At 46.7% G+C, this 22,090-nt stretch overlaps 1 protein-coding gene across 2 annotated transcripts; it reads right to left on the bottom strand.

The window, feature by feature from the left end:
• Window positions 1-222: 222 nt before the first annotated feature.
• On the bottom strand, window positions 223-19,633 carry Trem1 (triggering receptor expressed on myeloid cells 1). 2 transcript variants are annotated; one of them, XM_034522025.2, is made up of 4 exons: window positions 19,525-19,633; window positions 14,538-14,894; window positions 10,125-10,308; window positions 223-2,605 (listed from the first exon to the last, which is right to left on the bottom strand). In XM_034522025.2, exons 1-4 carry the CDS (start codon window positions 19,571-19,573, stop codon window positions 2,503-2,505), a joined length of 693 nt encoding a protein of 230 aa, XP_034377916.1. In that variant the 5' UTR covers window positions 19,574-19,633; the 3' UTR covers window positions 223-2,502. The 2 variants fall into 2 exon arrangements, with proteins under 2 accessions (XP_034377916.1, XP_076771469.1); XM_076915354.1 differs by having other exon boundaries at window positions 223-2,452.
• Window positions 19,634-22,090: the final 2,457 nt, after the last annotated feature.

The raw sequence follows: 22,090 nt of genomic DNA, 5'->3' as shown, positions 1-22,090 counted from the left end.
CCATAGTTCTCAGTGTGGCCCCGTGGCTGAATCACTCAGGAAGCCAGGCATGCATCATCATATCTGGGTTCCACCTTCAGATGGACTGAATTCACGGGCTTGCAGAAGGGCCGGGGAATCTGTGTTTTAACAAGCAGCTTGGGTGACTCTGGCCCAAGAATCCAACTAAACCATCTACCTCAGGACACAGACACAGCATGTTACTAGAACAGTCACCACAGCTACAGAATCTGAACTGGCATCATTTTATTTATTTTTCTCTTTGGGATGGAGTTTCACAACAAAGTCCAAACTGTCCTCGAATCCTCAGGCCCCTGGCCTCAGTCTCCCAAGTGCTGGGATCACAGACATGTGTCATTGTTCCAGTTTTAGTCTGTTGTCTTGGGAAAGTACCCTGACCAAACAACAACAACAACTGAAACAGGTCACAGTCCATTATTGTCTCGCAGTCAAGGCAGGAATGCAAGCAGCTAATTACATTACATCCACAGTCAAGAGCAGGGGACAAACTGGATCCTTGGAGTCAACCTGCTTCAGATCAACTAGGTTTCCTTATTCTTATACACAGCGGGGGCCCAGTGTATGAAGTGGTAGCACCCATATACAGATGGATCCTCCCACCTCAGTTACCAGTCAAGGCAATGCAACACAGGCATGTCCAGAGGGGACAATTCTTCAACAGAGGCTCCCCTCCGGAGTGGCTTCTGGGCTACAGTAAGTTGCTAACCTAAGAACTGACAGTCAGTATACAACTTGTGTGTGTGTGTGTGTGTGTGTGTGTGTGTGTGTGTGTGTGTGTTGTTATCATTGTTTTTGAAACAGGATCTCTCACTGACCAGAGGAGGGTCTCTAACTGGTCACCAAGCCCCAGGAACCATCTATCTCAGCTTCCCCAGTGCTGAGATTATAGGCATGGCCCACCCTAAAAGCTTTTTTTTATGTTGCTCTTCCGGCTTGAACTCTGGTTCCCAGGCTTTCTCAAGAAGCATTTTATCCACTGGCCTATAAACCCCTGCTTGTTTCTTAAGTCAGAATACAAGCATACTAAGATGAACAGTGTCTGTATCAGTCCTCCAAAGACTCGGCCCAGAGCACCAACATAACGTGACTTCCACTGAGGCCTCTCCCAGCATACTGGAGATTGTGGGACTGTAAATACCTTGTGCTCAGCAATGCTACCCCAGGGTGGAGTTACACAGAGAGCAGTTTTCTCAATGAACTGTCCTTATGTGACAGAAGCACACCTTAAGACCTAGGATCTTCACAGGAGGAGGGAAAGTCTCCCCGACAGGAACATGCTTGCCTGACCTGAGATGAGTGGTCCAGCCACTTCTCAGCCTTCTGGGTGAGATCATGTGAGCTTTGTGGTGATGTGTTTGCTCTTGGGAGCCTTAAGATGAAGTTGGCTCCAGCCACTGCTGAAGTAGAATGAATTAATGTACCAACCTTTTCCCACCCATGGGGTCACTTGGTCTTTAGAGCCCACCAAAGAAGTAGAATCAAGAAAATGCCAATGTATCCCACAGAAAGCACTGAAGCCATAGGGCACCTGGGAGGAGACTGAGAGGTGAAAGAAGGGTGGTAGAGGCACACAGGGGGACAGTTTGGGTTGGGACCCTTGCTGTACTGGCACCTGTCTCAGTCCAGGCAAAAAGGCACTTAGATAACAGAAGAGCCTGGGTTTCCATCTCCTGTCTCTGGAGCCCTGCATCAAGAGAACTCTCTAGATTTCATTCCTGCCAGGAGGTGATGGCCTGCTGCTCCTGCAGCCTCACTCTGGTCACATACACCTTGACCCTCGTGGGTTCCACTGAGGAGTCAATGATAAAACGCACACAGCATGTTGATGCCATGTACTGATCCAATCTTGCAGATGCCACCTCCTCCTCCAGGTATTTCCCAGACAACAGTTTCCAGCTTAACTTGATTTCTCTCTCCCAGTTGCATTATTGTCAAGGTGGGATCTTGTCTTCTTGGTCCATGTTTGAGAGTGTTCAGAGGACCACAGATGAAGGCAGAAATCTGAGTGTCTGACTCCCAGAGGGTAAACCCCAGAGGCTGGAGAGTAGACTGCTTTGTGATGAGACTCGGGGTCAGAAACTTCTAGAGTCTGACCCTGCCCAGATGACTAGAATTGTACTGTTCAAGGGAAGGGAAGGACAAAGGGTGGAGATACCAATGGTGACCTGTAGTCTTCATGACTCCAACAAAAGGAGACAGGGAAATGCACTGGGCTCTGTCTTTATTTCAGGCAAAGTTATTTAGGGGTAATAATCAGAGTGTGCTGGGAAGTGTTTCCTCTTTTCTGAGGGTGCAGCACATCCCCGTGATGACAGATGCAATGAGGAGAGTAGGCAGGGCCAGCTGAGGACATCCTGAGCCATAGATGTCACCCATGATTACAGCTTCAATTTATGTCACAGTTTCTCCTTAGCCTCCAGCTCAGCTCCTCCTGTGAAATAGACACAGCTGAAGGTCACTGTTGTACAGCTTCAAGATCTGTCATCCAAATGACCTCTGTGTGACAACGAATAAGACAGTGAAGACCAGGCTCTTGCTGAGGAGTCCACAGACCACGGGAACAATAACAATGGATAGGGAGACTCTGTAGAGAGAAGGGATTGAAGGTCGGTGCAATGGCCACTCAAACCACTGAGTAGGAAATTCTTCCCACACAATCTCTACAACCTAGGTCCTTCCTGCAGCCTCTCCACAGCCTCTGGCCCTGCGCCATTCAGAGGGTCACTTCCTAGAATAACCAGTGAGAAATGTGTGCAGTGGAGAGCATAGAGCTCAGGTCCAGGAGACACATAAAGGAAGAAGAGATAGTCCAGCGTCTTGGCCTTCTCTGTGGAATGAGTGAGGCCCACATCTAGGGAAGGTGATCTCTGTGGTCAGCATTCTGACTCTCTTCTGGGGACATTCATGGCACCTTTAGCCTCATTTTCCATCCAGAAACCACGAAGAACCCAAGCTCACTGAAAATCCTACTTTGGATTTGTCATGAGTTTAGCAAAATGTTTCTCCAAGTTCCAGGTGGAGAGCAATAGATTCAGGAAGTAGACCCCCAGAGGCGAGGGAGACGTGTCTGACTGTGGGCAGGTGAGGACACACGGACTCTGCATGGTAGGACACAGGGACAAAAGGAGCAGGTTACAATAAGACAAGGGCCACATGTACTATTAATGACATATAATCGTGGAGCTCTCTGCAAATTCCATGAACACCAGCGTGCCCATCTGCATGAGGCAAGAGGGAAATCTGGATCCACCAAATTCAGCAGCTGGTGTTAGTTGCAACTTCTAGAGTCTGACCCCGAGCAGTTTACTTTAGGCATACTTAACTATAGCACGATTTAGGAAAAAGCGTTTCCTGATTGTGACTAACTCAATTCTGTGTGTACAACGAAGCTTAAATAACATAATAACATTGAGACTCTTTTCAAAATACAAATGACATCTTCCATTGAGATGGGTTCTATTGACTGAGGGATAATGTTCAAGATAAGAATCTCAGGAGAAAGACTGAGATAAACATAAAAGTCTGGGCACAGGGAGGGGGCAGCTGGGCAGGTGTGATGTAACCACGTAGGTCGTGAGGGCAGAGGTCACCATTCCCAGATTTCTGGCAGAAGACAAGCTCTCCATCTCTCCCTTTGAGGAGACAACAGTACATGTTTAAAAATACTGGTTCCCCTGTATTTTTTATATGTATTTATATGCAAGCACAAGGCCCTCATACCCTCTACATTTAAGAACTTAATGGTTAACAAAGCCAGACATGGCTCATGCCCATAATTCCAGCACTGGGTAGGCTGAAGCCAGAAGATCACAAATCTGCAGCCAGCATGAGCCACAGAATGAAACCGCATCTAAATAAATAAGTAGAATGCAACGTCTTTGTCAACGGCCTGCTTACTAACTAAAGCAAAGATCATTCAGTGACTAACCCTACGGGGCAGTTATACAGAGCACCGTAAAGTTCGGTTGGTCTGAGTCTAGACTACAATTCTGCTCCAACCATGGCCAATGATTAGATGTATAGAAATGTAGACGTGAAGAGATGTAGATATATAGGTTAGATTCATAGAGAAATATGTAGATTAGATAGCTGTATAGATACATAGTGTATATATAGTGTAGGCGGTAGTTCTGATTCTTTGATCTGGAATCTGCTTGTAAACCTTGAAAGTCCTGATCCCCAATTGGTTCTTGATCGATCAATAAAGATGCCAGCAGCCAATGGCTGGGCAGGAGAGGCGGGACTTCTAGGTTTCCACAGTCAGGCCCAGAAGATGCAGGAGGAGGAAAGGGAATTCACCCTGCTTCGGAGAGAGAGCGACATCAGCCAGTGAAATCTCTGCTGGAGTGGACACTGGCCATGTCCCTCATTGGGCCTGGGGTAGCAAACAGGGGATTAGAAATGCAACTAAGCTGAGGGCAGATTTAGGATGCTGAGCAAGGAGCAAGGGGAGAGGCAAGCTAGCCTCAGGAAGCTTAGGAGAGCCCAGACACTGAGCCTTAAGGCAGGTGAAAACTGAGCACGTGTGTGTGTGTGTGTGTGTGTGTGTGTGTGTGTGTGTGCATGCACACGTGTGTGTGTCTGGGTGTGTGTCTGTGTGTTTGTCTGTGCATGTGTGTCTGTGTGTGCGTGTGTGTGTTTGTGTATGTCTGTGTATGTGTGTGTATGTGTGTCTGTGTGTGTGTGTGTGTGTGTGTGTGTGTGTGTGTGTGTGTGTGTGTGTGTGTGTTCCATGGATCCAAGGGAACCAAACTGGCTGGCAGGGCAGTCTGCTTGGAGCTTAAAGTGAGGTAGTAGAAACTACATGCTACAATATAGACATAGAGATATAGAAATGATTGATAGATGGCAGATAGATAGATAGATAGATAGATAGACAGACACAGACAGACAGACAGACAGACAGACAGACAGACAGACAGAGATGGGGAAGGTATCTTAGAAATCATTGGGAAATAGAATTGAGCTCAATTAAAGAATAAATCAAAACAATACTCTTGAAGGCAGTACATGTAGTCACGCAAATGGTGACAGACTGGGGTAACCTGCCTCTGTGTGCTGACACCCACTCCAGCCTCTCGTCCCGTCTCCTATCAGGGTGACAATATCCCCAAGGCCACTTGGTAAGTTCAGCAGCTGACAGTACTGGAGAGGCACCCAATACAGGGAGGCCAGCTCCTGTCTCTCATCTTGTGGTTGCCACAGTACTTCCCTGGTGCCAGCCCCCGCCCCCCAGAGGAACCTACTTCTAGAAAGGCCCTGCTTCTGGCCTTGGCTGACTGCACTGATTCCCAAGTCTAAACTGCCAGTGTCGTGTTTCCTGGAGCTCTGAGCTATTGTCACGCACTGGGCTCCAGGGCAGCTCTTCACCTGTCCCTTTCCCTGGCTTTGCACGGACTGTGGGCCCTGAGGTAGTGGGACTCCATGTGCCCATGCATTGCTTAGGGCTTCCCTCACCCAATGACTGGATGCAGGAACATATGCCCCAGGCCTTCTGCATCTGATAGAAGCAAGCCCAGATGTTACCCAGACTCCCTTGCAGGAACCACACTATGGCACACCTGAGGAACTGGCCCTGTTTATGACCCTTTATTGATTCCCTTCCCTCCCCAGCCTCACTTTCCTAATGACTCTGGCAAGAATTACTTCCTAAAACTTTTTTGTGAGGTTTACTTTTCCATGCCCTACATATGAGGAAGGCTCTGCCACAGGAAATGAGGCTCCCTGAAATGCCTGCTCATCAACAGGGCAGGGGCTCTGCTCTTCTGTTGCCTGGTCAAAGAACTCACTGAATCCCAACAGTTCTCTTTACAGACAGCTGGGATGACTGCTGCTGTCCTGCCTGGGCTCTGACCAACAATAATCAGTGTTGGTGAATGATCCCACGCTATAGCATACTGTATAAAGTTAGCAGGTGGAAGAGTGCAGTGCTAGCCAGAATGTGAGCAGGGTGTCTACCTCCTGAGCCTTGGAAAATAAAGGCAAGGGAGAAAAAGTAACTTTCGAAGGATGGCTCAGTTAAGAGCACACACTGCTCTTCCAGTGGGCCTGAGCTACATTTCCCAGCAGCTACACTGGGCAGCTCACAACTTCCTGTATCTCTAATGCCACAGGAGCCAATGCCTCTTGCAGCCTATGCAGGCACCTGAACTCAGGTGTACAATTCACACGCACGCACGCACGCACACACGCACGCACGCACGCACGTACAGTGAAAAGTTAGATCAGTGCTGACTCTCACTAGATTGTAATTGTTATTTAGACCATAAAGGCTGAATAAGTACCTACTCCATGTCAGGCTCTTGATCTGGTACCAAGCAAACAACTCAAAGAGGGAGAAATACTACGACTGCCTCCAATCCTGGAATAAGAGTCCACACTCATAGAGAAATGAACGCCATGAACAGACCAAATCTACTTTACTAAAAATATGTTTTTCTTGGTGCTGAGGATGGAACCAGAGCCTAGTGCATCCTTAGCCCATGTTCTGAGTCAGATGCTCACTCAGCCTTAGAGGAAATGTTTTAATATACTAAATCCAAGATGGCCACCCTGCAGTAATACCATCCCACTTCAACCTTGTGGATCATGACTTTAAAATATTTTTGGAGGTTTTATTTATTCTTATTTGTGTATATATGTGTTTGCCTGATATGTTTGTGAACTGTATAGGTGAAATGTCTGTCCATGAAGGCCAGAAGAAATACAGGTACTGAAAATACAGGTGATTGTGATATACCATGTGGGGGGCTGGGAGTCAAACCCAGGTTCTCTGGAAGCACAGCTGGTGCTCTGAACCACTGAGCCGTCTCCCCAGCCCTGAAACTTCTGGTAGTTAGACGACAGCTTGTTTGTGTAATAGTATTCAGGTTCATATAAATGCTCAAAAAATATCTCATAAAAATTTTGTGGGGATAAAAGATTTTAAAAATCAACCTGGCAGTATTGGCAGAGGCAGGTGGGTCTCTGTGAGTTCAGGGCCATCCTGGTCTACAGAACGAGCTTCAGGAGAGCCAAGGCTACCCAGAAAACTTTTGTCTTGAAAAACAACAATAATAGAAGATCTTGAAATGAAAACAGCTAATGTAGGGTAATGAATGTCGTCATTATGACTTTTATGATCAATGGAAATGTGTTTTGTTGAAATTATGATTTTGAAGATTAGGGAGTAGTGATGAATATATATATGTATATATATATATATATATATATATATATATATATATATATATATATATTCATTTATTTTAGATACATTTGTTCTATATTGCTCTGTCTCTCTTGGAACTCACACCAGACTGGCCTCAAACTCACAGAGATTCTTCTGGATCTCCAGTCCCCACTTCCCAATCCCCAAGTACCAGGGTTAAAGGCATTAATGCACACGTGCCCTGCTGAAGAATAATCTTGGAAGAGACAATAATGTCATGTGTGTAATTAGAACTGGTACCAGGCTAAGGCATGTATGAATAAAGACACTCCACATGGCTATGGGCGGGGCCAGATTGGATCAGTAGGAACAGTAGACATTTTTCTCTCTTGACACATTTAAATGAAGGCATATTCTAATATTAATAACATATAATAACTTTCATTGTTGACTAGTTGTTAGTAACTACAAGAAGGGATGTGCATGCTAAGGTGGTGGCTCGTAACTTGGCCTGCTGCTGCAGTTTGGATCTGAGTTGGTCTCAAGAGTGACACTGTTAGGAGGTGACAGAGAGGTTAAAGGCTGGGGTCAGTCAAAGGCTTAGGCCTTTGGGACGTCCCTCAGTCCCTCCCTCTTCTTCTGTTCCTGCGTCTATCATCCATCTATCCACCCTTTTCGTCATCCTACCATTTAGTCACCGTGTGTCCATCCAGTCACCCATGCATACAAATACTTATTCATGCACGCATTCAACAATTCAGCCATTCACCGTCCACCATGTATCCATTCCCCAAAGGGATAACACAACCATAGCCTGCTCCCCTTGTAAGGAGAGGAAGAGGAAGGAGTGGAAGAGAAGGAAGAGGAGAAGCTAGGGGAGAGGGGAGAGAGAGAGAGAGAGAGAGAGAGAGAGACAGAGACACAGCGCGAGAGGCAGATGTGCATGTGTCTCTAGCAGTCAAAGGTAATTGTTATATCTAGGTTGAGTATTGGGTTACACTTCTGATTGTGTGGGCATCTTGTTACCCTTCCTCTTCATTTTTCTCAGTGTCATGACCATGGAGGGAACAGCTTTGTCATATGCTGCCACCATGATACACTGTCTCACCACAGATTCAGACACTGAAACCTCTAGAACTCAGAGACAAAGAATGCCAATCCTCTTTTATACCTATTGTCTCGGGCATTTGATACAAAGATGGAAAGGTAGCAGATGTAAACACAGGTTAAGAACAGCTCAGCAGTGACCAGCGTTGCCAGACCAGGGCTGCTACAGAAGGACCACACCAAGTTCTAACTCCCTCAGTTGCTTAATAGTCAATCCCAAGTATGTAGGAAGTTACTTCTATTTTTAAGACTTCAGGTTTTTTTAGTTTATACAAAACAAGAGTTAATACATTTTAAAATAAAAATCCTAAAATTTTGAAGTTTTAAAAAAACGAATGATAAATCTTATTGTAAAATGTACTGAAACCAGGAGCTCCGGCTAGTTTGATCCCTAGCACTGAAAACAGAAAACATGCTGAGTCTAGCACCATTTCCATAAACTGACATTCCTTCAGTCTATGGGAGGGTGCTCCTTCAGTCTATGGTAGGGTGCTCCTTCAGTCTATGGGAGGGTACTCCTTCAGTCTATGGGAGGGTACTCCTTCAGTCTATGGGAGGGTGCTCCTTCAGCCTGTGGGAAGGTGCTCCTTCAGTCTATGATAGGGTGCTCTTTCAGTCTATGATAGGGTGCTCCTTCAATCTATGATAGGGTGCTCCTTCAGTCTATGGGAGGGTGCTCCTTCAGTCTAAGGGAGGATGCTCCTTCAGTCTATGATAGGGTGCTCTTTCAGTCTATGATAGGGTGCTCCTTCAGTCTATGGTAGGGTGCTCCTTCAGTCTAAGGGAGGATGCTCCTTCAGTCTATGGGAGGGTGCTCCTTCAGACTATGATAAGGTGGTCCTTCAGTCTATGGGAGGGTGCTCCTTCAGTCTATGGTAAGATGCTCCTTCAGTCTATGGGAGGGTGCTCCTTAGTCTATGGTAGGGTGCTCCTTCAGTCTGTGGGAAAGTGCTCCTTCAGTCTATGGTAAGGTGCTCCTTCAGTTTATGGAAGGGTGCTCCTTCAGTCTATGGTAGGGTGCTCCTTCAGTCTATGAGAGGGTGCTCCTTCAGTTAATGGTAGGGTGCTCCTTCAGTCTATGGGAGGGTGCTCCTTCAGTCTATGATAGGGTGCTTCTTCAGTCTATGGGAGGGTGCTCCTTCAGTCTAAGGGAGGATGCTCCTTCAGTCTATGATAGGGTGCTCTTTCAGTCTATGATAGGGTGCTCTTTCAGTCTATGATAGGGTGCTCCTTCAGTCTATGATAGGGTGCTCCTTCAGTCTATGATAGGGTGCTCCTTCAGTCTATGGTAGGATGCTCCTTCAGTCTATGGAGGGTGCTCCTTCAGTCTGTGATAGGGTGCTCCCACCAGTATTAAAATCAAATAAAACAGACAAGTTAGCTAGAATCAGACAGAATGAATGAGCAACACTAGAGATTGTCGCAGCACACACAATGCCTGGGGAGGCAGGTGAGAGCCTCCTCTAGCTCTGGTCTTCTAGCGTATCAACAGTTTCCCTGGGAACTGTTGGGTCCCAGGTCCCTGGCTCACCCACTGTTACAGACACAGCTAGTCTACCTGACATGAGAATCCACCCTACTTCCGGGTTGCAGGACTAATAGCCTTCATCGAAAATCCATTTCCATCTTCCTACTCTGATGTGCAAGAAAACATGGAAGGTGAGCTGGGGAGGACAGGAGCCACCTATGCAGCTGTCACCTCCTCCCTCTCTGCAGATTCCACACAGACTGAGAGGTGACTCGTGTCTGATCCTGCTCCATCCACCCCACATCCCCATCCCCACGGCCTCTCAACAGAAGGAGGAAGACATGAAGGGTGTCCAAACCAGGAGCCAAGAAAACATACCTGCCAGGAACTGTCCCGTTTATGTTGGTGACTCCAGGGTCAGGAGAGGAAACAACAGCAGGGGACTTGGGTACAGATCGGGTTGTAGTTGTGTCACTGGGTGAGTATTTTGTGGTACTAGGGATGGGAAGCTTATTCAGCCTTGTAGTAGGAATGATGTCAGGAGTGGGCATATCTGAAGAACCTGCAAGACACAGAAGGAGACAGATGAATGGGTGGATAATTAATGGATGGGTAGGTGGATGCATAGATGGAGGGACAGATGTATGTATGTGTGTGTGTATATGTATGTATGTATATATGTATGTATGTGTGTATGTATGTATATATGTGTGTGTATGTATGTGTGTGTATGTATGTGTGTATATATGTGTGTATGTATGTATGTGTGTATGTATGTATGTATGTGTGTATGTATGTATGTGTGTATGTGTGTATGTATGTATGTGTGTATGTATGTGTGTATATGTATGTATGTGTGTGTATGTATGTGTGTATATGTATGTATGTGTGTGTATGTATGTGTGTATATGTATGTATGTGTGTATATATGTGTGTATGTATGTATGTGTGTATGTATGTATGTGTGTATGTATGTATGTGTGTGTATGTGTGTATATGTATGTATGTGTGTATGTATGTGTGTATATGTATGTATGTGTGTGTATGTATGTGTGTATATGTATGTATGTGTGTATATGTATGTATGTATGTATGTATATGTATGTATGTGTGTATGTATGTATGTGTGTGTATGTATGTGTGTATATGTATGTGCATATATGTATGTATTTATGTATATACTGATAGAGGGATGAATAAATGGATGGATTGATGGACAGATGGACAGGTGAGTAGGTGAAGAGAAATGGAGCAGTTGAGAGAAACAAACACAGCCATCCAAGAAGCAAGGTTTTCTTTTGCTAAAATCCAGAGAAATAGCGTAAAGTCATCCTGAGTCACAGGCAGTAAAAAAGGAACAGGAGGAGAAGGGGGAAGGGTGGGAAGCGGCACGAGGAAAGACTTCTTGGGCTGGCGTTTGAGTTGAGGGAATTCTCTTGCCTGCTGCTGCTCACTCTCCACCTGCCCCATCCTCTCCCTGACACTGGTCCAGCTGCCTCTGTAAGTCACACCACTCTCAAGTTGTCCTTTACTGAATATTGTGACCGAGCCCTGTCTTGGGCTTGGCACAGACTCTCCTGGTTCTAGGAAGGGAGACCTGTTCCTTTGCTCTCTGCAGTCCCTGACACATCTTCTGTTACTTGCTGGGGATGCAGAGCCCAGCAGGAAACTGGCTCTTCCTCAGAGAATTCAGAAATTTGTAGTGGGGTCTTGTAAGTGCATAATTCCCACGGAAATAAGCCTAGAGACTTGTTCCTCGTAAGCAAGTGTCACTTCAGATCTACTGAGGCCGGGTCTGCATTTGAAACAAGGTCTTCATGTGGCTCATGCCCACAGCAAGGCCTGAGATGCACAGTTCAGAAGCCCATGGGAGGGCCACCATTGGCATCTTGGGAGGAGGAGGGCAGATTGCAAGAGACTTCCTAAGAAGAGAACATAACATCCATGGATTACAGTACTTACAGACAACCTGCAAGCCAGCAGGGCTGCAGTGTTCACAGCCCAGTCAAGTCAAGGACATACACACACCACCCAGTTATATGGGCCACAAATGTATGGAACTAGTGAACACCTACAGATGTCAGCCTCAGGCCAGTCTGAGCCTGAGACCCAGGCCTCAGACCACTGGCCTTATGTGCTGGCTGCATATGCAACTTCTTTTGGACATCCTCAAACTGCCCTCCAGGCACATAGCTAGCTTGTCCTGCAGTAGGACACGTGCTTATGACACTACGGCTGGCCATCACTGTTACCACCACCAAGACCTCCTATGCAGCTGAGTTGGCACACAGCATTCGGCCTGTTTACCTATCCTGTGGACATCAGACAGCAGCTACTATGCCCACAAGACCACAGGATAGCTAAAAGTCTCCTGAGACTAGTTAACTTTAACCTAGCATAGACGATTAGAACCATCCCTGCCTAGGATATGGACAGAGAGACTACAGTTACCCCCAGGTAATGGGAACAACGTCATGCAGCCAGTCACCCAAACCCCATCCCATTCTCCTGGGAGTCAGACTGATCTTAGACTTTCTTAGAGGCCTTGATAAAAAGACGCAGGGAATGCAAGCTCTGTGCTCTTGCCCAGGAGCAATTTTGGCAAGATTTGATCTGAGGCTCGGGTCAAGGCCTTGAAGGACTTAAGATTTCGGTTCCTGGCAACCTGGGAATCCTTACTGAAAAGACTGCAGTTGACAGTCCCATGGCTGATGAGTGCTTGGTCAAAGGCACACTGGAGACTTCTGTATTTGCTTTATGCAATATCGTTTGATTAGATTCCTGCTGACTTTGCCTCGTTGAATAATAGCTTTCTGCTGATGCTGTCCCATGTTTCCCCTGAAAATCACATAGAAGATGCTGTACTGTTTGTTCCTTGGTTGGCTGGCTGGTTGGTTGGTTGGTTAGTTGGTTGGTTTGAGACAAAATCTCACTATGTAGTTCTGGCTGTCCTGGAGCCCCCTATATAGACCATGCTGGTCTTGAACTCATAGGGCTGCCTCTTCCTCACCAGTGCTGGAAATAGTGGTGAGAGTTACCATGCCCAACTGATACTGTACTTCTTAATCAACTTGCTTGGCATAAAACATAGTTTGTACAAGGCCTCTTGAAGCCAACTTTCCAGTGTATGTGTGTGTGTGTGGTTGTTATTATTATTATTATTATTATTATTATTATTATTATTATTATTTATTATTATTATTATTACTATTTCTGATCCCCTGGTTCTCTCTTTGAGGTCACACTCCCACCATCCATTTCTCTTCACAGCTGATTAGTTATGATCTGAGAAGTTCTTCTCAGCAGAATACCTCCAGACAGCCAAGCAGCTATGGATGGCAGAGTAGCTATGGTCAACAGAGCAGCTATGGACAGTAATGTCTCTCTTATTATCCTGCTCAGACTGGATCCTACAGCCACTGAGTCAATAAAACCAAAGAAACAACATTCATGGCTGGCAAAGTTCATCCCCAGAAGACCATCCCAGTAGCGTGGGTGTCTATGAGCAGAGACCATCCCAGTAGCATGGGTGTTTATGAGCAGGAGTCTGAATGGTTTCCTGGATCAGGAAAGAGTTGGAACGTGAGTGACCAGAAAGTGTGGGGATTTAATCCTACAGGCATGAGTAGAGGTATGCAGGGAGGAGAGCAGTGGAATGAGCACTGGAGAGCGAGCTGGCTTCATTCAGCTCGGTGGCTGGAGGAGACGACCTTGGTTTATTATAAATTTCCCTATGAATCCTAACGAAGGCTCTGCCTGCCAACAGTGCAATCCATGTCCACAGATTAAATGGCAGTGAGATTCAGGAGAATCTAGCTAATTTCTTTAAGCATTGTGAGATTGTTAGGATGAGAAAGGGAACTTGGCAACCCATTATGAACATCTACCTGGATACGGAAACAGGAAAACCTGAAAGGGCTCCGTGGTCTCCTAGGAAGATCTGCCAAACTGCCAGGGTTGTCATGAAGAGGCTTGATAGATTATTTTTAAACAGGCAAATTTAAAAGTCTCTCTGGCCTGAAATAAGCCTCCAATGAACAGCATTTAGGGTAGTGCGCTACCCTCTGAAGGCAGAGGGCTGCCACACTGATCTGCAGAGATCCTGGAAGATCCACAGATCAGTCACATAGGAGGTCATGGGGAAACAGGGAGCTTCCCTCCCTCTAGAAGGACTCTGAGGTACCAGAGAGAACCCCCTCTGGAGGAGGGACTGTCCAGCATGAAGCAAGAAACTGGCAATGTCCCAACCCCAGCTGTAGAAACTAGAACCTTGCCTGGAGGATAGAATATAAGCAATGTAAGTCTGAGCGCATCCTCCCTGACTCTTCCCACCTCTGCATGGTGAGGTCCACTTACCTCAACCAATCCTGGCACTTACATCCATGTGGGCAGCTCCCTCTCTCTACTCCACTCTGGTCCAACCGTTCACCTCTGTGTCCCTGGAGAATCTCCTGCCTCTCTCTCTCTCTCTCTCTCTCTCTCTCTCTCTCTCTCTCTCTCTCTCTCTCTCATTTCCACCCTCCACTTTCTGTCTAGCTATTGGCTGTCAGATATTTATTACAGCCATTCTAGACTCCCTTAGACAGGTGAGGAAAAGCTGGATATTTACAAAATGGAAAACCTGGTAATGGACCATAGAAACACCAATACCAGAATCCTGCCAACATTCAGCTGTGTACAGAAATAACACCTGGGTATACAGAGACACACCTTCACACACTGTACAATGGCTCCATTCATGTCTGGCCCACCTCTCTCTACCCTCTCCCCACACATTTCTTAGTCACTCACCCTTGGTCACCACCAGGCGGACAGGATGGAAAAGCAGAACAGGGTCATTGGGTGGATGATAAATCACACAACGATACAATCCAGAGTCTGTCACTTGAAGGTCAGTCATTTGAACAAGTAACATGGCTTCAGCAGGGTCATCTTTCAGGGTGTACTTCCCCACGTGGACTTCACTGGGTCTTGTAGAGGACCTCTCTGTGACCACCAGGGTCAAAGGTTCATTCCCAGGTGATAGCTTCTGCCAAGCCTTCCGGCTGCTGGCATACTTCATGATGTTGAAGGGACAGCCCACGGTCAAGTTCTGGCCCTCAACTAGGTCATACCTTTCTTCAGTTGGGACAATGGCAGCTTGGACTTCTAAAAACAGGAAAAGAGAAACAGGCTCTGGAGGGAATGATGTCTGTCCAAACCCTCCACTGGGAAGGAGTTGTTTGGTGTTTGTTTTAGTAAAAGAGCCAAAAATTTGTGGTCCCTGGAAATCAGACTTGATGAATCATGTTTTTGTGAGTACATGCTAGTGTGTGTGTGTACGCACGCGCGCGCATGTGTGCATGGCTGTCCTGCCCAGGGGCCAGCCTCAGGTATCAGTCGCACCTCACAATACTGTCATTTAGCTGTCTCTTTTTCCCAGGGTCTCTCACTTTTTACATGGAACTGGACGACTCTGCTGGGCTGTCTGCTCAGAGAGTCTCAGGGATCCAGCTCTTTCTGATGCCCTAGTGCCGGGATTAGTAACGTGTCTGGCTTCTTGACATGGCTTCTGCAGATCAAACTCGGGTCCTCATGCTTGTGTGCAGCAGCACTCCACTGACAGCGTAATTTATTTCTCTAGCTCTAAATGATCCTTTAGAGAGATGAAATGAATGACCAGTGCATGATGGGAGAGAAGCCCTGTAGAAAGGCACTTTCCAAGGGAAAGACTGGATACAAAGACATCCTCCAAGCACAGAATGATGCGTAGGAAGTTTGGGTGGCTCCATCTAAGTCAGGACAGAGACTTTCAGTTCAGGAGACACCAAGAAAGCATCAAGAAAAAGAAGTAAAATGAGGCATCCAGGGCATGATGGACGGCAATGCCACTATCTGCGTCATTTCCTCCCTTCTTTGAATAACAAAGCACTCTCTCCTTTCTCAGGGTTGCCAGCCATCCTGTATGGGTCAGCTGATGTGCCTGCCTGCTGTCTCAAGAACATACCCATGAGGAGGCTTAACGGGTCAAAACAACCCTAAAACCCTGGCCACACAGATTGGTTTAGGAATGGGCGTGAGACTAGGACGAGCCGATCAAAACCTGCTCTGTGACTATTCAAAACCTTATGTAGAGGTTGATGGTCTGCAGGGTGTGAAATTCCATTGCTATAGGAATCAGCTGCCTATGAATGAGCCAGCCAGGCAGACAGAAACTGGAGGTGAGGAGGGACTAGCAATTGAGTTGTGGCCCTAGCTGTGTTTGCAAGTCAGCACAGCCGGATTCCCTGGTTCCTAAGGCAATAAATCCCTCTTATTTTTTGACGGAAATTACAGCCATGTTTCTTACTAGACTTAAGATGCCCTCCCTTTGGGTGTCAGGTGTCCCCTCCACTGGGTGTCAGGTGTACCCCCACTGGGTGTCAGGTGTCTCCCACTAGGTGTCAGATATCCCCCCACTGGGTGTCAAGTGTCCCCCACTGGGTGTCAGGTGTCCCCCCAGGTGTCAGGTGTTCCCCATCGGTTTCCAGGTGTCCACCACTAGGTGTCAGGTGTCCCCCTCCACTGGGTATCAGGTGTCCTCCACTGGAGACAGGTGTTGGAAAACAGTTTTAGTTGTTATAAACAGGAACATGAATGTCTGGACATCATTCTCCAACAAAGGCACTGACTGAATGCCAGATCAGTGAGTTGGCCTTTCACTTCCCCAGACTTCTGCTGCTGTTCTTACTACAACTTCCACACAAGCACACACACACACACACACACACATATGCACACAGGCATGCAGATACACACATGAATAGTCATACATACATGCACACATACATGCACTCAAGCACAAGCATGCATGCATACATGCACATATATGTACACACACATGCACATATGCACATGCATACACTCACACTTGAAAGCACATGCATACACACATGCATACGTACACACACATACACACGCATGAACACACATACACGCAATGCACACTCACAGATGCACTTGCACACACATATATAAGCACATGCATACATACATACATACATGCATACATGTACGCTCAAGCACAAGCATGCATGTACACGTGCACATGAACACACATATGTACACATGCATACACATTCACACATAGACACACATGAACACACATATACACTCACAATGCACACACTCACATATGTACTCATGCACGTGCACACATGCACATATGCACACACCATGCACGTATGCACAAACTCATGCAGCCATGTACCACCCATACAGGCCAAGACTTACCACTTCAGTAGAGCCCTTGCCTGCCCACGAAGGATGTTAGATTCCAGAAGGCTTGCCCTGCCCTCATCTGGCCTTGGTAAGACTCAGCTCAAGCACCCATGGGGGATTCTGTAGGTGAGCCTGGCTCAAAGGACAATTAGATCTCTAAGGAAACCTTGTCAACAGGCTTCCTTGCACTCTCCCATCCCCACTGTGATGGTGCTCACCAATAATCTCAGAACTCAGGAGGTTGAAGTAGGCTCATCAGGAAAAAGTTCTAGATAACCCTCAGCTACATAATAAACTTGAGGTCAGCTGGGCTACATGAGGTCCTGTCTCAGAAAAATATAAAAAATTTTAACAGAAGCTGAGGCAGGCAGAATATCCACATATGCACAAACAGGCCAGCAGGGGTTCAGGGCTTTGTTGAATCCATTTTGATCATTGCATCACAGGATGTCTGAAGCACCCTTCATGACAGACATGTGGACTCCACCCTTGGGTTGTCATCACAGAAGCCCTGACTCACTGAAATGTTACAGATGAAGTCACGGGGCTCGGGGTTGGGCCAGCCTTGATCAGCACATGTGAGAGCTTCAGCGTTCACTGAAGAGCTGGGATCACAACCTTCATGAGGTGCCTTCTGTTCATACCTTTGACTTCTAATCTAGCAGATTAGAAGATTTGCTGGCCCAAGGTAACCCTGGGAAATATCCTTTAAATGAATTACATCTTTGGATCTAATGGACTATCCACATCTAAAGCACCATGGGGGGAGTAGAAGAAAAAAACATTTCAACATGAAATAATATTATTTATATGGCTGGACACAATGGGCCCACACATCTTTAATTCAACATTAGGGAGACAGAGCCAGAATGATCACTAGGTGAGTTTGAGGCTAGCCTGATCTACAGCCAGAATGATCACTGGGTGAGTTTGAGGCTAGCCTGATCTATATAGACAGTTCCAGATCAGCCAGGGATCCACAGAGAAACTCTATCTCAAAAACACATATATGTTATTCAGATCATGCCACACTTGGATTGGCTGGATCTGCTGGCCTAGTAGTGCCCATCTGTAACCAAAATACACAAGAAGCTGAGGCAGGAGGACCACCAGTTCAAAGACAACTGGGTTATAAAGAGAAACCCTGTCCTACTTGTTCATTGTTCCCATCAAAGGATCTGTATGTCTCTGACATCAAAATGCACACAGAGTCTGGGAAGCAGCTGCCTGGCAGATGGGAGGTCCGGGATCCCATCCCCAGGACTGAAAAATAGAAAGCAATTAAGAGCATTTGCTGCTCTTTCAGAGGACCAAGATTTGTTTCTCAGCATCTGCCTGGCATCTCACATCCATCTGTAGCTCCAGTTCCATGGGAACCTGATGCCACCTTCTGGCCTCCTCAGGTATCAGACATGTATGTGATACACCTACATACATGCATGCAAACACTTGTGCATATAAAATAAAAATTATTTTAAAACAATATAGCCAGAAAAAAAAAAAAAAACAAGCATAGAGTGCCTGCCTCCCTAACTCGCCCTCCTTCTGTCTCTGCTCATTGGCCTCAGGGTCTGATTTTCTGAGCTCAGGTGAAGCTTGGCCCGAAGTGAGCAGTCTGTGGCCCTGTGTTTGATGGCCATATGATTTAGAACAGTAGTTCTCACCCTTCCTAAGGTTGCCACCCTTTAATGCAGTTCATTAAGTTGTGGTGGCCGCCAATGATAAAATTATTTAGTCGCTACCTTATAACTGTAATTTTGCTACTGTTATGGATCGTAATGTAAATTTCTATTTTCCAATGGTGGTCTTAGGAGATGCCTGTGAAAAGGGCATTCGACCCCCCATCCCAGGGGTCGAGACCCATAGGTTGAGAACCACTGCTTTAGTGCTTCAGCGGAGAGAGCTTCAAGGGCTTAGAGAGACCCCTTAGCTGGCAAAATGCTTGCTGCGTAGGCATGCAGACCTGGGCTTGATCTCTAATGCACATGTGACGTGTCTAGCACAGCAGTGCACACTTCTGTTCCAGCAACAGGAAGGGAGACACAAGTGGGTCCCTGGGGTGTTCCGCCAGCTGGCCTAACAAGCTAACTCCAGGCTCAACAAAAAACTCAGGAGCAATGTAGATCCAGGTGTGGCAATTAATAGTTTTAATGTCAGTAATCAGAAGCAGAGAAGCAGGACTAGATAGAGGTCCAGCCTGGTCTACATAGCAAGTTCCAGACAGACAGGCTACACAGTAAAACCCTGTATCTAGAAGGAAAAAAAAAAAAAAAAAAAAAAAGAGCTGGGTAGTGGTGGTTCGCACCTTTAGTAACAGCACTTAGGAGGCAAAGGCAGGCAGATCCCTGAGTTCAAGGCCAGCCTGGTCTACGGAGTGAGTTCCAGGACAGCCAGGGCTACACAGAGAAACCCTGTCTCAAGGGAAAAAATGAGGAAGACACCCAATGCCAACCTGTAACACACACACACACACACACACACACACACACACACACACACACACGAACGGCCACTTGCTCCCACCTCCCACCTGCCTTACCTGAAACAAAGAACACGCACAGCAGTCCCCAGAACCCGGCCTTCCTCATCCTTCAGTCTCAGCTCCAACTGCTTCTGTGGGCTGCTAGGACAGCTGTAAGACACTCTGTACCCAGACTCTCTGGAAAGTTTCACAACAGGACGTGAGCCCATTCCTGGGAGGTACAGCACTGTCACTGGCCACCCTGCCTGCTGACGTCAGCAGGGCAGTTCAGGGGAGCAGTGCTCAAACCTCAGTTAAACCTCTAGGAACCTCAGTTTCCTTTACTCTGAAAATTATTTTCTTTTTTTTGTTTTAGTAATTTTTTTGGGGGGGAGTGTAAAATCGCCCCAGCCCACTTAGCTCCTGAGTAATTGACACGGGCCTGCTGGAGCTTTTCAACATGCTTTAAAACCCTAGAACCAGGCAGAAATTCATATATTTTTAACCCCCTGTGCGATTTTGCTATTTCCGAGCCATGTGCCCCAAGTTACTTGCCACTGTCCAGCCTGGGCTACTTCTGCTATCGCTGTTTGTCCTCAGGACGAACTTCTTTTGGTCACCTGCTCATGATGCATCCGCCTCAGGGTGACCTCTCTCTCTTCTTTCTCCCTTGTGGTCCCTACCTGAGACACATTTTACACACACACACACACACACACACACACACACACACTTCATTCCCCTGCACACTGAAATACACACACATTCCATCCCCCCACAGACACACACACTCCATTCTCCACCACACACACACACTTCATTTCCCTACACACACACACATACACACACTTCATTCCACACACACACACACACAACCCAATGCCCATGTCTGGACGCACTCCGACACACATCCTGCCATCCTATTTCCTCTGCCCTGTCATAGGCTCCAGCTTTTTATTAACCAATCAGAGATAATTGGGGGCATTCTTTACAGTACATGAGACATTACAATCCACATGTCCAGATTGTAACCTGGTCTTGGAGCACACAGCTCAGCATCTGAACACACAGCACCCAAGACCGATCCTAACACTTACTTTCTGTCCTGTGTTTTGACTGGTTGATTTTTTTTTTGTTTCGGTTAATTGTTTGTTTGTTTGTTTGTTTTTGCACAGATCTCACTATGTAGCTCTGGCAGTTCTAGAAGTCACTCTGTAGACCAGGCTACCATAGAAATCACAGAGATGTGCCTGCCTCTGCTTCCCTAGTGCTGGTTTAAAGGCACCCCTGAAGCAATTAACCTTTTCAGTCACACAGACAATAGTTTTGTTAATTTTTATTCAGAGGTTTTGCAGCGTAGCCGGGCAGACTTTTAGTTTGCCCATCCACCGTGCCGAGGTGGCAGGGACATGCCAATATGCTTGCTCTCAACCTCAAAAAATTTTAGTGAGAATAACTGTAGTCAGCTCCTGCACTGCCCCAACGTCCATCTCAAACACAAGACCGGCTTTCTCACTTCAGAAACAGGAATTTGTCACCTCTGACACGGTTTCCAGCACTTCAGGGACATTTCAGTTCCTCAATACGCTGCATCTAATTCCCTCTTGTGGTCACCCTTGTGGGGACAACTAGACACAACCTGTTTGGCTGACTCTACTGACACATTTGAGTTAATTGATGAACATCAGAGCAACTGTGAGTCTACTCCAGGGACGGGGTGGGCATCCCACTGCAACGCATGACTGCACACCGTCCTCCAGACTGGCAGCCCGCAGATTCATTTTCAGAAATGCCAATCATAGCCATCAACACATGGTCATCCCTGCATGGCAGCCATACACTAGCACCTATGGCACTTGCTAGAGCAATCACCCCCCTTGTAACGAAGCTCATCGATCTGTCATTGCTGATCAAAACCTTGGCTTTTTTTTAATCACCATCACCATCATCATCACCATCACCTTAGAGTCTCAGAGCGACGGTGATGATGGTGGTGGTGATGATGAGGAATGATGATGGTGATATTGGTGATGGTGGTGGTGATGATGGTGATGGTGGTGGTGATGGTGGTGGTGATGATTGTGATGTTGGTGAAGGTAGCATCTCAGTGGCTGAGCACTTGTCTGGCTTGTACAAAGCCCTGAATTCTATTCCCAGCCCTGAAATAAATAAATTGATCATACTAGTGGATGCTGACCCTGACCCTTCAAAAGCTGATAAAGACACCCTGCAAAGGGAAATGACTGACTGTTGTGGTGAGGTGGGGTAGGATGAGGTGGGGTGAGGTGGGGTGGGGTGGGGTGGGGTGGGGTGGGGTGAGGTGGGGAGGGTACAACAGAGAAGTCAGTGCCAGATTTTCAAGTAACAATAAAGATAAAACTGTCAAGATCAAAATGTAACAGGAGACTCCCGAATCCCGCAAGGTCATGTGACTGTCCAGAGAGTGGGGAGGAAGACTTTACTCACTGAGAACTGCATTTTTCCTTAAGAAGAGAAACATGTGGAGTGAAAGCTAACTAGTGGTGAAAAGTGCTGACTGTTCTCCCAGAGGACCTGGGGTCTGTCCCCACAGCCATATCTAGAGGCTCACAACTCTGTTCTACAGGCTACAGTCTCTCTGGCCTCTGCGAGCAGTGGCAGGCTT

The sequence above is a fragment of the Arvicanthis niloticus genome, chromosome 17 (assembly GCF_011762505.2).
Source record: "Arvicanthis niloticus isolate mArvNil1 chromosome 17, mArvNil1.pat.X, whole genome shotgun sequence".
In the NCBI taxonomy this organism is placed as follows: Eukaryota; Metazoa; Chordata; class Mammalia; order Rodentia; family Muridae; genus Arvicanthis; species Arvicanthis niloticus.
Note: the sequence above shows the minus strand (reverse complement) of the source record. Positions and strands in the feature narration are given on the sequence as shown.